General features: G+C 39.6%; 1 protein-coding gene across 6 annotated transcripts in view; it reads left to right on the forward strand.

The window, feature by feature from the left end:
- APP (amyloid beta (A4) precursor protein) overlaps nt 1-16201 on the forward strand; it is a 182739-nt gene that overhangs the window by 75599 nt on the left and 90939 nt on the right. For all 6 annotated transcript variants that reach the window (XM_010297079.1, XM_010297077.1, XM_010297078.1 and 3 more), the window contains exon 5: nt 9961-10163. In XM_010297079.1, the coding sequence (XP_010295381.1) occupies nt 9961-10163 (203 nt within the window). The remainder of the gene's footprint in view (nt 1-9960; nt 10164-16201) is intronic.

A 16201-nucleotide genomic window follows, 5' to 3' on the forward strand; every position in this document is an offset into this window, starting at 1 on the left:
TTTGCAATATAATATTTCAGCAAATTGGTCGGAAGTTCATGTCTTCCTGATTTTTGTAGTAGAACTGTTAGAAATTGAAATGGAATTGAAAAATCTGATCTAACTTCTGTGTTTTTGTAAATACTTTAATGATAAACCGAATTGCTTTTCTTTATAAATTAAACTAAGTTATCACCAAATTGTAGGCATGATATTACTGCTTATGTTGAATAACTCCAGGAGTATTTTGTCCTATTTGCATATTTTATATGCTATTAGCATATTTTGTGTCACATTCTTGCATTAATTGGGTTTTTCTCTCATGTTGGCTCTTACTTAATATTCAGATAGTTCATGGTATATTTTTAATTAATAGCAATTCTTTTTTTCCTTTTTAATGTGGAGGTTATTAAAAGAAAATTGAGAAATCGTAGAAGCACCAGACTGTTAATGACCCTAGAAAGACTGGTTAGTACTGGATTTCTTCTTAGGACAAGTAAAGTTAGAATGGAATTCATGAAACACCATGTTGCTTTGAGAGGTAATTACAGTGATGGTGAGCTGGCAAATCCAATCACCATTTGAGTATAAAGCATTAACTGAAGTGATGGATGAGGCTATGGGTGGAGAGAATTAATCTAATTGAGGAAGTGGTGAGTAGAAGACAGCCAGGCTTTCAGGCCCCCTGATGAAAGCAGTTTGCTAGCTGTGCAGGCTACCTATATGACTTAAGTGAATGTTGAGCTTGTTTAAGGAGGTTAGTGGCATCAAACTTGCGCATTTAGTAGAAGGTTGACTTAAAGAGAAGGATTACATTTTTTTGACCTCACAAAACAGAGCCATCAGCTGCCATGTTTTCCTTAAATAATAGGCAAAAACTTTATAAGTGAAAATTTTAAGTTGTCGCTTGTAATGACTTGTGATAACTGAAATGTGGGAGAGAAAGGTTCCCTATATATGTTCATGTAGTAATCAACTCAAGAAACCCTTCTGATCTTTGCAAGATGTTCTGAGACATTATTGTGACATCGTGATATATACCATCCCATTTCAAGCGCTGTGCTATTTATAATGCAAAAAAAAAATTGGAAGTGAGAAATCTGTAGCTGGGTATTTCAACACGTGCTGTCACACCAGCATGACTGTGTGCCAGTGGATGTGTAGCAGGATATCCCTCCATAAAGTTATACAGCAGTTTCTGCTTTATTTTACCTTTCAGTGATATATCTAACAGTAGTTTTTGTGGTCTGTACTAGAAATAAGAGGTCGAAATTGGGATGGTTTGTGGAAATTTAAAAATTCTGCTATCTTGTGAGGCTGTGCTATTAACAGCACAGAGTAGTAAGTACTTTTTCCATAGTAAGTACTTTTTTTTTCTTTGCCTTCTAACAAAGGTGACACCCTTTGAATACACGGATGAAACAGCAAAAACATACAGGTTTTTTTTTCCCTGACAGAAAAGGTTCCTAATCTTGAATGGAAATGTTTTGGCTTTGGTGACATGGTGACAAGTTGGTTCTTCACATGGGATCTCTATTTTGATCACTGCTGAGAAAAAAAAGTAACACTCAAATTGTGACCTGAGTGCAGAAGAAAAGGCTAGAACAGTAAGCTGTTGACCCTGACAACTGGATCTATGCTTGCTTCTGCCATGAAAGCCTTCTGCTAGGCTTGGCATGCTGTGGCCACCATAAAAAGCTTGGTACAAAAGGTGCTCCTTTTTCTGTTCTGCAGAAGTCCTGGCCTCTTGTAGCTGCTGCTGGTGGCAGCTGTGTTAAAAAAGTTTAAGACAGCCCATTTTCTGAAAAACATTATTCAGTGTCTTAAATTGAACATCCAGAGTTATCACATGCTTCTGGTATTTTTTTGTTTGCGTTTCCAATTATAAAACAAAGTTATTCTTCCAGTTTTACAGTGTTGTCATTGTGTGAGGGTACCAAGGTGATGAATTGCACGAACAGGGCAAGGACTTGGTTTGGTACAGAGTTCACACTGTCTGCCTCAGGTAAGCTGTAGGAGAGCAGGTTGGACAGAGAGACACTGAATAGTCCATTCTGAGTACAGCAGAAGTTTTGTGGAAACAAACATGTTGTAACAGATCCAGATTTTTCTGCTGATTCTCAAGCTGGCTGAAATAGGGCTGCGCAGGTGACTTTCACTCTGCCTTTTTCCATCACATTCAGTCTTAATGCATTTCTGATGTCAGGAGTCTGAATTTAATATTTAATTATTGTCGTCAGGCTCACAGACTGATTTTGTGCGTTTGCAGATGTGTTTTACTTTTCTAGTTTTTAAGTTTCTCTTCAGCAAAAGTAACCAAAGTGAGAAAGAATAGGGGTTAAATATATTATTACTCTCTCCCTCTCTAAAAATGACATACTTCCTGCTAAATCCTCCCATCTTCCGAAGAAAACTGTCAGAACAGTAACGACAGCAAAGGCTTTGTTTCAGAGAGAAAACCAGGTCAGTCTTGAAAAAGCATTCTTGCGTGTCAGTCAACAGGTACCGTCTGCGAATGCACGAGATCAAATGTTACGTACTACCTTGTACACCTGTCTTTTTAAGCAGGTCAGCTGTGGAAAGAAATTTCGAACTATATTAAGTATACCTTCTTGTTTAATTATGGGAAAAAGATGAATGCATGTCTGGTTTTTATAAATGTTCCATTTAAAAATTAGATTAAAAGATTTTTAGTGCAACTTTCCTTGTTTTTTATCAAAGTTAAGGAAACTAGGCACGTTTTTGGTGTTGTTTGGTATAAAATGTTTAAAAAAATACAGTAAAAGGAGATAGACAGCCTGAAGTTGTTTGATAAGGTCTAAAAACTCAGAAACAGTCTGTGTGACACTACTTGAAATAGCTTGTTTGAATTTTTTTTTTTTTTCCTATTAGGAAATGTGAAAATAAACATAATTGCAACCTCTTCAGTAAAGGAAAATGAAACAGAAAATAACTAGAAGTGACAAAATGTCTGAAAAATGCTAGGCAATATGAATTGCTCATCCTGGCTTGCTGTGCAACGGAAGGTGCCCATTCTTAAAAGTTCAACTGTGTCTTAATAGGTGTTTATATGTGTCCAAATATCACATTATTTCTTCTTGTGAGATACCTGATTTACTAACCTAGTGTAATTCAACTCTAATGACAATAACCAAGGCAGTTTTTAAGCAGTTTGTGCTTTTGTGGTCACTTTAACAGACAGACCAGAAATATTATTGCTGAGGTACCTTGTGGGTCAGACTTTCAATTCTGTAAATCACTGTAATTTTCCAGACCATGATGCCAATAAGCCATTTAAAAGATCAGTTACATAGACTGGAGGTCTGGCATAAGCCTTTTCTTTACTGGCTCCGTGCCTAATCTCACAACTGCAGTGCAGTTTAATTCTGGTCCTGCTGTCCGACCTCCCCCATACTTCAGGAAAATAGACCTTTTTGGTATAGCTCCCTACTTTTATACTTTAAAGGTGAATGCTGAAATCTTCATTTCACACTTGGTTTTGACTTCCTTTCCTCTCTTCTACCCCATGCAAAACTACTTTGGTAGTTCTTGTTTAAATGTGCTACCTGGATACTCAGTTTCACATAGTTAGTCTATTCAACTTAGTCTTGATGTCAGCTACTGTACCAAAGCCAAAGTTAAATAACAGAAGGTACAGTGAGGTGGGTGCTCATGTCCCAAAGCGCACCGTGGGCTTAGTTTTTAGCTTTAAGTAGTTCCTGTGTTGGCTCATGTGTTTAATTAGCGACACCATTCAGAGGAATGCAGTGGTGGGATCAAACACGGTTCCTGAGAAATCTTGTCCTTTGGTCAGGAGAACTTGTTCTAGCATGCAAGGTTTGGAAAAACGTTGGGTGGAAAATACCCAGGCCTCTGATGTGCAGGTTTGTTGAGGGAGAGTTTTGTTCCTTGCCTGTTAGTTTTCTGATTTGCTTTTAACCAAAAGCCTGGTAATGAGGCCACCTCAAATACACTCATCTTCTTGTTTGGATTCCAAGCGTGTGTCCTACTCTTGAAATTTGCTTGTGTTTCTGCTTTGTGTTTTCATTTAAGGCATTAATTCTAAGGCACGTAGAGGTTCACAGCTGGATCTGGCTATTTCCCACTCTCACAATTAAAGAACTCTGTGCTCTGGAGCCTTCCTGTACACAGGGGTAAATATGGATCTGTGCTTATCATTAATCTTCTGCTGGAAGCAAAGCTAGACCCAGGCTGGCAGTCAAGTCCCATCACATGTTTCCTGAAGTTCACCTGGGGAAGTGTAGAAGCTATAGAGGGGTGGGGCTTTTTTGTGCTTTTGGGAACCTGAAGCACAAGATGCTGGAAACTGGGATGACGGCACCTGCAGTAGTAAAGGTTATGGATGCATAAATCGCCATCAGCTCAGCCTGTTAGGCTGAAAGAGCACAGGCTGCAACTCAGGTGCAGCCGCTGCTTCTCCTATCTTAATTCCTACTGCTGTCTAGAGCCAGTGTATGTGGCTGGGTCTCTCTAGGCAGGCGGTGGCTTGTTGCTACTGCTGATTCGGTTTCTCTCCTGGAGTTAGCTTTCGCCCAGCTATTCGCTCAGGCTTGGTGGCTGGTAAAAACCACAGTCTGGATGGAATCTATTTGCAATAAAATATAGTTGTGAAGTGTAGAGAACACTAATCTTTCCAGATATTAAAACATGTGCCTTGAACACCGTTTCATTCTTTTTCATCCACTGGTGGAGTGTATGTTTTTGTTCAAGTTACTTGGCAAAATCATGGTTTAGATACATCCATTTGGATGTAGCTTTTATTCCAGAAAACATGAGCTATTTCCCAAAACCAGTAATTAGTCCATAGTTATTTGTTACCCTAAACTGAAAGCTTTACCTTGTTTTTGTCTGAAGATAATAGTTGCAGACAGAAACCTCTTCTTAAAACGTAGCTTATGCTTGCAGCTCCATGAGTTCTGAATTACCATTGGAAAGAAAACTCATAGTTCTTGTCATCTGTGTTCTGCCTCTGTCCCTGTTGCATGTTATTAGAATACAGAAAGGAAACTTGCATTTACTAATGTTTCCTTATTTCTCGAACAGCAAGAGGTAGCATAGTTCGCTTCAACTCACTTTTCTTTACCTTTCCTTCAGTTTTATCTTGACAAAGTAACAGGACGATGCATGCTTCTGAGTGAAGTGAATAAATAATACTTTGGTGCCAGCTCTTACTGCAGTGATGGATTGAGAAAAGGAAGTTACTAGATATACATTACAGACCCGTGGTTTAAACATGTAACTGTGTGCTTAGGGGTATACTAGCAGGAGCTGTACAGTGGTATGTGTTTTAAAAACAGAAATATGCCCACTGGAGTGGTCGGTAGTTTCTGATTGACTCAGTGGAACCAATTACCTCTTAGGCTGTCCGGGGCCCCGGCGTGTCTGCGGCATCGGAAATAGAGCTGAAACCACCAAACTTCAAATAACCTGTTTCACCACACATAGGGCAGAGGTGATTTGTATTCATGACCCAGTGTGCTAGTTGGAGGTTAGAAGGAAGCCTTATTTCCAAGATAGGGGGAATGGATTTTAATAATCCTTATGTGGGGAGGCTGAAGCAGAAGGTTCAAAGCCATGATGACCTCTGTGTCCACCATGACAGGAAGGTGCCGACCCTGCTTCCCAAAAGTCTCCACTGCCGGGAGTTTGAGCTATACTAATGGGGGGGTTGCAAATATTTTCATGACTGCGTTCAAGCCTAACAATTTACCTCTGCTGTTTACTGCTGAACTGTTAAATTCAGATGATGATAATATGGCTTTACAAATCTGTGAACTTTTCAGTGTATTAAGTAATTTTTTTGAGCAGCCTTTGAAAAATCCTGTCACCGGCACAACTAAGCTAAAGCGAAATGTCAACGATTTCTGGTAAATGTGATGCTGCAGTCTGTGGTGCTAATAAAACCCTGGCTGGGACAGTATCAAGGGAATGTACAGAAAAAGCTGTCAAGTTGTCATGATTTGAGGAGAAGCAAGACTGGGTCATACTTGTTTACTGAAGAAAGTAAAATGTGATAATAATACCAGCAAGTAAGCATACCTGCGACATATATCAAATAAAACTCCAAGACTTCTGAGAAAAATATCAGTATTCACAGTCATTTGGTAGTAAACCTTTGTTTGAAAACAGCGGATTTAAATTGATTACTGTGATGAAAGGTATGCAGAAGTTAGACACACCATGTGGGAAAGCAACTCTATGGTGGTGCTAATTGAGAAATGCAAAATGGTACCAGAGCCTTGAGCATGACAGGGAGAGACAGAGCTCTGCAGACTGTGCAACAGGGAGGTATTTGCCTCCATTTGAGAAGTTGATGCTTTATTCCAAATGTCGTAGTATAAGTTCATTCCTTTCTCTCTTCTCTGTCATCCCTCTCGATTGTACACTCTTTGAAGAAGAGCCAGGATGATAACAGTGGTTAAATCCAATGAAACAAAACCAAGCATATTTTTTTCATGTTTCTTAAAAGATGCAGTACTGTTGCCAATACTGAAAATATGTGAAGTCCACCCACTGTCTTTGTCTGCAACAGAAGCACATCAAGATGCAGCATTGTTTATACCAAACCTGCATTTTCAAGCACGAGGCTCAAAGTCCCCTGATGACTGACAAATACTGGGGGACCCCCTCCTTCCCCGTGGCCCCAGACCCCTGAGGAGCGCTGCTAAGGGACTACTTGGCATTTTCTCACATCTGTCATAACCACGGCCTCTTGAGAAGATGTGGTCGTCTCCCGTTTGCACTGCTGAGCGTGGTTACTGTCATCGACTCTTCAGAGCGTGTGACTTAGCAGGTCGCCTTGATATCTAATGTGAAACTTGCTGCTGTTACCGTTAGGGCTTGCTAGAACACCGTCCCTGCCTGTTGTGTATTGGTGCCGTTCGGTCTGTGATACTGTGTGGTGTAGGTGGGCATGGTTAAACCACCAGAATAATGCTAGTCCAGTTAGTTTCTGGTATTTGGCTTCATTCAAGAAGAAACTTGTTAAGAGAACATAACGCACTTCATCTCCCCATCCCCTTCTCTTTGGAAGACAGTACTAATAGGGGAAGAGACTAACTCATCTTTGTATAAATAAAAATAAAATAAATTAGACAACTGGGAAAATAATTACTTTTAGAGAAAGCCTGGAGTGCTTCTTTAGAACTTGAGTGTAGCCTCACACTTCTGTACAAGGAGAATTTTAAAAACTTGCTAAATAGGGAAATGACCTTCTAAAGCCCAGTTTCAGTCATGTTAATTCTGTAAGTATATGGCAAGACTCTCAGTTCCATTTAGATATCTAAATCTAAGGCAAAACCACTTCTGTTTTCATTGTTCCTTTTTCCTGAAACTTGCAATAAAATAGTCATGTGAAATACTACCCTTATAATTGAGTCTTGCAGAAGATGTTACTAGCAGAAATACAATTATTTCTAGGAGTCATCAAAACAGTAGAAGAAATATTCCAGTACATTTTTGTGCAAGCTTTTTAGAATATTTTCAGGAGCCTGATCCCGTAAACTGTTGTAGTCTTCCATGACCTCAGGCATTTTTTTTTGCCTTCTCAGTTGTCTAGTTCTTCAGCAAGCAGCAAGTCATAAAGGGGATGCAGGTGGGGGCTACCCTTAGGCATTTACTTCTGCTAAGTTACTGGAGAGGAAACCGAGGCCCAGCATAATGGTGGGCATAGCCAACCAATACACACAGAGATTTGTCTTCTTTCATCCTGCCCCCTTCACCATCATGCCCCCTAAAAAAAAAAAAAAAAGTAAATAAAAGAAAAATACAATTAAAAAATGAAAAAATTCTAAAAAAAGCTTGGCCTTGATGCTGAGAATTTATCAGCAAAATGCTGTGGACTGACATAGCTGAGTTGATTGCTTTTACGTAGCTAAAACCAGATGTATATTGGATGTACGCATACAAATTATTTTTGAAGTGGCTTTCCATGTGACTAATTGACTTTCCTTTGTTGGTTTCATTAGGTTGTTTTTGTTGTCCTTTTTTGACTTTATGAGCTTGCCAATATCTGAGAGTAATCATTCATGTGAAAGGAAGAGGAGAAATAATTGCACTTTTAAAAAAGCGTGCTGTGTTTGTAGCATAGGTGAGAGAAAGACAGAGCAGCTTGCTTTAATGTTGAAAGGCATACGGTGTCTGATGCGCTGGATCAGAATCTACATGTCTTATACTCAGCATGCCTAGTGTAAATGTCTGTACCCAGCCAAGACTAGAAGCCCCTTAACCTGGAGATCAGAAACAGGTACTGGATTTGTAAATCCACCTCAGTCTTGCAGTTGAAAGGTGATGGTGTACATACAGTGTTTATTTCATGCTCATAAAAAGGTGAAATACTTGGTAAGAAAAATAAAACCAGAAGAAAACTATTGTTCAGAAAGGAGTCACTAAAAATCAAAGTAGAATATTTTGGACATGCTGAAATTACAATGGTAAGGGGAGAACCACACAGTGGAGATGGTGAAATTTCTAAGCCAGTTCTTTGACATCAAGAAATCAAAAGAAGAACCCAGTTGGTTTTGTGCCCCTTTTTCAGTCTTTCTCCCATTATTAAGTCATCCCTTATTCAGACTCCTCTGCAAGTTAGCTGTTACCACATTCATTTGTATAACTTAGCTGGGCTTGAAAGCTTCATTATTACTTTAAGTCTCTCTTCTATTTCTAGAGGCCAAATGTTCTGTGGAGAAAGGAACAGGAGATTAATTCTTGTTTGTATAGAGACTTAACTTTGTCCTAGTAGAGTCAGGCTTGTGGCATACAACATTTTTATCAATATATTTTTTAACTTCTTAATACTTGATTAAGAAAAATCATACTGTCTCCTTTTTGTTCTGGGTTCAGTTTCAAAATTGTAGTAGGCAGTCTAATATAAAATGAAATACTACAGTCTTGGTCTCTGAAATGAGGTGAAGGAGAGAAGTTGTTAACTTCACATAAACGGCTGTTCAAGCATATGTGATGCCATGAAAACGATGCAAAGTGACTTGTGTATGAAGGTGACAGAAAAAATCACTGCATGTTTGAATATTCAAAGATCATTTACTCATTAGTAGTGAATTTCAAGTAGAAGATCAGATTAACAAACCTGAGCCTTTGCCACAGCTGGGCACTGGGTTAGGAAGCCTTTCAAAAGCAACAATAGCAGTAGCTGAGTGTACATTTTGTGGCCTGTTGCCTGTGTATCACTCAGAATTAAGATCCCAGAAAATTCTTGACATATTAAGCCACCAAATGCATTTGATAGTGAACTGTTCCCTCCTGTTGTCCCAGACTGATGAAATCCTGAGGATTTTAGGCAGCTCTGTTAATTTAAAGCACTACAGTGGATAACACTGTTCAGCCCAGTAGTTTGGGGTTTCTTTGTGAGTGTAGGGGTGCTTGTGTTGCCATCCTAACACACATTGGTACCACGGGTCTTTTAGGGGGGCCTGACAGATCAGCTGTAGAGCGGCGTTGGCAGGGCAGAGCATCTGAGCCGAGCTTGCTGTGATGAACGGCTGGGCGCGTTGGCCGAGACAGCAGCCTCATCGGCAAAACCGCATGGCTTTCAAGGCTAATTTGAGCTTCTTTGAAAATAAAAATTAGTTTGTTGACAGCAGTGTGGAGCAAGCGTGTCTGGAGTGTTATTCAGCTGTCAAAATACAGAGGTGTGGTATTGCTGTGGGGATTCTTTTCTCATCCCTGTGTAAAAGGAGGAGCTCCAGTCTGGCATCTTGCTAGTTTTCTCACTGCATTAGTAAAGTTGACTTTTTTTGGTTTTTTAGCATTTATGACTTCTTACTCGTTGGGGATGTTCCAGAGTCCCTGATTGTTTCTTTTTTATTTAAAGGGTGGGGGTAGGAGGGTGAAGATGGAGAAACAAGTAACTTCTTGTCCTTACAGTTTCTGAATAAAATGTTCTCTCTTGTTACCTAGAAATCATTTTGTTGCTAACACATCATTATAATTTTATTTATTTAGCGAGGATAAGGTAGTAGAAGAACAACCAGAGGAAGACGAGGAGCTAACTGTTGTGGAAGATGATGATGCTGATGACGATGATGATGATGGTGATGAAATTGAAGAAGAGACAGAGGAAGAGTATGAGGAGGCAACTGAAAGAACTACCAGTATTGCAACCACTACTACCACAACTACAGAGTCTGTGGAAGAGGTTGTCAGAGGTAAATTCATGGGAATTTGGCCTGGGGCTGAAAAACTGATCCTGCTGCTTTGCATGTTTGCCCTTTACAACAAAAAATGTTCCAAACAGCAAAATATCCTAAGTTGCAGCATTGTTATGCCTTGGCTTCTGTAATTTGCACATGGAATTCCCTCCCCTTCCCCTTTCCTATTATAAAAATTCTTTGTGGATGTCTGTCTGTGAAGTGTGGTTGTTGTGGTATGATGTGGATGGAAGCAGAAGGATTGTGTTGTTTTTAAAGTAACATTAAATAAAATTTGACTGCCACAAGTAGCAAGTAACACAGAAAAGGTATGCGTGTAGGTTTTCATGGGCATTTGTTGCAGAAGGGTAGGGAGTTTCAGCTGAAAGAAGGAGGTAGTACTAGCTGGTTTGGTCTCTTATATTAGCAGCAGTGATTAGGCATTTTGAATGATTTCTGTTAGATACCCATTTCCAATATTTCTCCATAAATTAGTAATTCAGTAAAATTAGGTGAAGTTAGAAGTACCTATGCAGAAAAGTGATCTTAACTAATGAGTTGTATTGGGGGGGTATAGGAATGCATTGCCCAAAAAAAGAAAACGTGGAGTGAGAAAGAGTTCTTCATTTCTAAAATTTGTTTTTAATGATATTTTGTAGTTATTAACATAACTGCATTTTAAACTTTGAAATTAAAAGTTTTACCTTAGTCCATGGTAATATTTTTAAATGCCACATTTCTCTTATGATACATATTGGAATGAATTATCCTTGTATTTCTATTTTAATAAGTACAATTCCGTATGATGTAAATCGCTGTAAGATAGATGCCCATTTTTCCACAGTGCTTATGTCTTCACCGATAAGTGCTGGGGATGATGGCAGAATACGAGATTAAAGGCTACAGTTGAAAAGAAGGGAGTTGGAACGTGCAGGAGGCAGAGGCAAAAAGGCAGCGACTGGGGCAGCTGAGAACAAGGCAGAAAACATCTGGCCTGGCTCCTTTCATCTCCCCTTGCTTTCCCACTCCCTGCCTCTGGGGATGCTTGGGGCTGACTGAAGTGCCAGCGGAGCCCCCCATTTTGCACGTGGCAGCACCCTTTTCTCTTGAACCGTGGTGCCGACGTTTGGCAGAGCAGGTACAGAGCGGGGGGCTGCCGGCTACGATTCATCACACGCACTGGGGAGAGAGGGGTGCCCGGGGGGATGCTTTGGGAAAAAGAGTTACTTCATTTAGGTTTTTCTGTTCTATAGGTCTATGTGCAGATAAACTCGCTAATCAAAAGCGCTAATGCTTCGCCGAAATCACTTGCAAATGTTTCATTCTAAGGCTGGCAACACAGTCTTGTGCGTTTGTCTTATATAACTGCGTAGAGTGTTTTGCTCAGTTATTAGAGAGCCATTTCAATGAGGAGGGGGTGGGAAGAGATTATGTTTAAATCTTTAAACCAATTAAATGTATTTCCATATGTGAGCTTTCACCACCTGGGGATAAAACGCCCTGTTCTTGCTGGCAAATGAATATTGAGAGAGAGAGGAAAAAAAAAAGAACACTTGACTTTAATGGGATTTTGGATGAGTGGAAATGAGGACAAATTAGGTAGAGCCTGTTTCTTTACTGAGGTTGACATTTCAAAGAGGTTAAGATGTTTAGCTTTCAGGAAAATAGTGTGTAATAATATGAATGTAAAATACAAAAGAGATGAGGCAAACTATTGAAGTCACCTTTTTAAAATCCTTTAGAAATGTATACGCTTGCTAGCTGACAGTGAAACGCTATTGTCCTGTTCTTCCCAAGTCTAAAATTGCCCACCTTGGGCCACTATGAGTAAAATACACGTTTCTGCAAACGAGGTGAGGGTAAGCCGTTACCGACGCAAGTTTTCAGTGCATTTCTACCACAGCCCTCCTGGGGCACAGAGGGTGCTGAGACTGTCTCTGTGCGTGTGTGACTGGTGTCTGACAGAGCTGCACCATGCAAAGTGCTTGCTTCTTTCTAAATGTAGAAGTGCCCAAGTAAATTAGAGCCTTGTCCCTTGCTTCTGCTTCCCTTGCTGCACTTAAGCGAAATCTTCCTTCAGGGCCCCCATCCTTCTCATATGCCAGCAGATACGGCATAGAAGCTTCTGCTGTTGTCTTGCTGTTGCAAAGAGGAAAGTTTGTCGCTGTTGGTGCAAATGAAAAAGGCAGAGGTGCCTTGTAGGCAACGTACATAGTAAGAAGTGGTCCATATCATGGAGACACCTTGAAAGCCTCTCCAGATGGGTTTAAGTGTCGGAGCTTCATTCTTGGGAGTGTGAGCTCTGTTCAGGCTGCTTTTCCCAAGCATTAGTCAGTGCAGTTCATAAAACATATCCTAGCACGCTCTTCACACACACTTTACAGCCAGTTTTATGTATGCTTTATGAAGCTGTAACTAATATTGTGTCATTAGCATTAAAGAGCACAGAGAGTGAGTTTGTCCAATTTGAGAGGAGTTGCTTTTCATATGTGAAATCAACAAAGACCAACTGTTCTCAAACTGTAAATTAGGATCTAATTGTGGGTTGGTACTGAGCTCTTTCTCCCCAAAATCAATGGAATGAGTGCCTCAACCCATAAATAATTGAAACGCATCAATATAATGTTATACTTTAAAGACACTTGAGCTATTGTAGAATCAATTTGTCAGGCAATTTTAATTCTATGCATATTTTAATGAATCATGATGAAAATAGCAACAGTAGAACCACTTGCAAACTTACTTTTAGTGAAAAGGAAGTTAGTCTTGCCAAGAGAATGGGAGAGGTCATTGGCAGCAGGGCAGTCTTTTCATTCAGTTTCTGCAGCAACCCTATTTTTATGAGCTATAGTGAATAAATGTGAATAAACTTTCCATAGCACAGTGTTTGCCTGTATCCACTTTCCTACCTTTTGTGACAGACCATCTTTACTCTCAGTTCATATACACTGGAGGAGCAGACCCAGTTTAAACTTGGTCTTGCTGGGCTTCATATGTTAAACCCAGCCAACTGTGGATCTGAGGTTGCAGGGATGCAAAGACTGAAATTAATCTCAAGTCCACATTTTTCACCCTTGATCACTAGGAGATGTTATCGCTGAATTTGTGCTGAAGAAAGTGTGGCTTGTTTATGAAGCCCTGCAGGAACACTGTGGCTCTTGACTTTTGTCTCTCTATGGAGCAAGGGAGGTGACTCTCTGCTAGCTGGGATTTAAGCAAGGGAGAGGTTTGATTTCTGCTGTTGTCGTCACAGCGTCACGGGTGCTGCAGAGCTGCTCCCGAGGCATCCAGGCTCCAGGTGATTCTTCCAGCGCGTGACCGAAGCAAGCAGGAGCGCTGCTCCCCCGTCATGAGCAATTGTTGTGATCTCGTTTCTGCTCTCCTTCAGCACAGTAGGCGACAAGAATAATCAGTCCCTCTCGGTGTACAACAAAGAATAAGCAACTTCAGCTTAGTGCTTCCCATCAACATAGCAGTCAATCAAGTCTCATTTAAAGGAGAGCAGCGGGGTCAGCGCAGAGCCTGGCAGAAAACACTTGGCAGCTTCTTCGCATACCTATCAGCAGATGCAGGGGATTCAGCAGCATAAGCTTGACCTGCCTCATCTAGCATATAATGTTGCCCTCTAGCAATTGGTTTTGCTTTCTCTAATTCAGCTGGATTTCTTTAAGCAGTTAGGAAAAAATTTAAGCAGTGTGGCTTGACGTGACATTTTAGCTATGTTTACAATCTGGAATTGCAAGCGAGAGACCATATGCTGGTTTCCTAGCCGTAGAAAAGGTAGCCTGATGTTTGTGTGGTAGCTCTTAGCTTTACTGATCTAGCATGGGGTTTTTTTGCCAAAGATTTTTATGTCTAAAAGACTTTAAATCCATTTAGTGACAGCTACCATCTATTCTAAGGAAAGGGAGGTTAACCCTGATTGCTAGATCAGCTGTAAATTTTGGGATAATACTATAGCATACACTAGATTAATTTGGGCTTTTTTCACCCGCAATAGCTTTGCCCCACTTCCTTCTTTGAAAGGTTACTATCTTTCTTTTGAAGTAGTAGTTCCTTGTTCTTCTTCATTTGCTTCAAGACTATGCAGTATACTTTAGTTGGAAAGTGGTAACCCATAGTTCTGTCCTCTATTAAGAAAACATCGATAGGTTGCTGTATGACTAGTATGCATTTTGATACCTCTACTGGTTTTTTGTTAGGAGGTCTTCATTAAGAATGCTAATCTACTCTAACATATGAACAAGAGATGATAAAATTAACCTCATGGATTTGCATTAAAATAACTGGTGGCTTTTAATTAGACGTTATAATTTAAAGCACAGCTATTCCACCGTAATATGATACTTCAAGCTATGTTGCAAATAGAAGAAATCTTTTTCATGATCTAGTAATCTTGTTGACGGAAACACAATATATTATTCCTCTTTTGGGTCAAGGGCAAAAGTACTGCAATACTAAACACAGTAATAGTGGTTTTTTACATAACATTGGAGGATAGACAGTGGTTCCGTTTGAAACATGGAACTTCCACAAGAAGCTATTTCCTCAGAGAAAATTTCATTTTACTGTATTGAAGCAATAATGAATTGAATAATTTGGTTTGCTCTGTAAAAAGACTGGTATGCACTTTGGGGCTAATCCTCATATTCAGTGTCTTGCCATGTTAGCATGATCATGATGTTTTGTGGAAACTATACCTTTTCTAAAAATATACATAAATTCATGAAATTTTATCGACCTACATTTAGAAGCAAGGTGGGGTTTTTGTTTGGGTTCTGGCCATCAGTAGTAACTATATGGCACCTTGGTTCAAAATGTAGTTGTGTTGTGCACAGGTACATAGAAAATGTATTTTCATTTATTTATCCCACTTCAAAATTTTAAGTCTTTGTATTCTAGATAAGTATACAATTACCTTTTTTTGTATTCCAAATATCCCCCTGCAGTAGCTTCAGAATAAACGTTAGAGAGAGAAATTCAACCATAACTGTGCAGGATGGCAATTACAGATTATTTAACAGTTTTAGAAGAGCTGTTCTTCAGCATTGCATTTAGAACTCATCATTTTGCTTTTTTCTTTTAACTTTTTCTAGTAGAAAGTATTTTAGCAATTGTGTAGCTTGTGCACCAACTTTTTTCCTACAGTATGTGCCAGCTTCACAGCTGTCTCCTCCTAATTCCAAAAACCTCTTCTGAAATTAGCTTTTGTCTTTGAATACTCAAACTAAAATTTGGCTGCTTCTTCTAAGCATATATTCAGAATGAGGAAGTTTTGTTTCAGTGAAATTATCTTTAAATATTCCCTTTTGATTAATTCATTGAGCAAACCAGTATTGTGCTTTCCTGGAACACAGACACTATAACTAGAAGAAAAACGGAGTGCAGTTACTCTTTAACTTGCCTAATTTTTCTCAGCTAGTTAAAAAATTGAGGCTAATATAGATACATGTGTATTAATATCTTCAAAGTATAACTTTCAGTTCCTGAAGACATGGAAGCCAAAATTACTCTAATTGTAATATTCTGTATACTAGTGCATGATGAAAGTGGAGCATACATCTCATGATACATATTTGAGCGCTCTATTCCTTTGGCTTCTCTTGCATTAATCGGTTACTCTGTCCTTCAGTGAAATGCAAATGTAAATTACAAGACCGTGATCCCATATACTTAAGCAGCTAACTGTCTTAGGTCCTTGTTTAAGATTTGTTTGGGCCCCGCATGATTATGATAAACAGTTTGAACTGACACCAACATAGGTAAAGCAAACACATACTGGTCCGAGTGAGTTGGTTCATATACTTGACAATAGCAGCTTCAGACTTCAAGGACTGGTAGTGCAGAAGGAGACATCAATACAGTATTTCTCCATTACAGTGGCTAAATTAAAGGACTTCTAATATTTATAAGCCAGCATGATGGTATCTTTCTACCATAGCATTAAGGTGAAGAGGTTTTTCAGAGGTGTAAACTAAACGTAGGACCTAACTTCCAAGGCAGGTCGGAGTTGGTAGTCTAACTCCTCCTGTTTGTCCCGTCCCCCACCCCGTCCC

Source organism: Phaethon lepturus, unplaced genomic scaffold, assembly GCF_000687285.1.
Source record: "Phaethon lepturus isolate BGI_N335 unplaced genomic scaffold, ASM68728v1 scaffold8941, whole genome shotgun sequence".
In the NCBI taxonomy this organism is placed as follows: Eukaryota; Metazoa; Chordata; class Aves; order Phaethontiformes; family Phaethontidae; genus Phaethon; species Phaethon lepturus.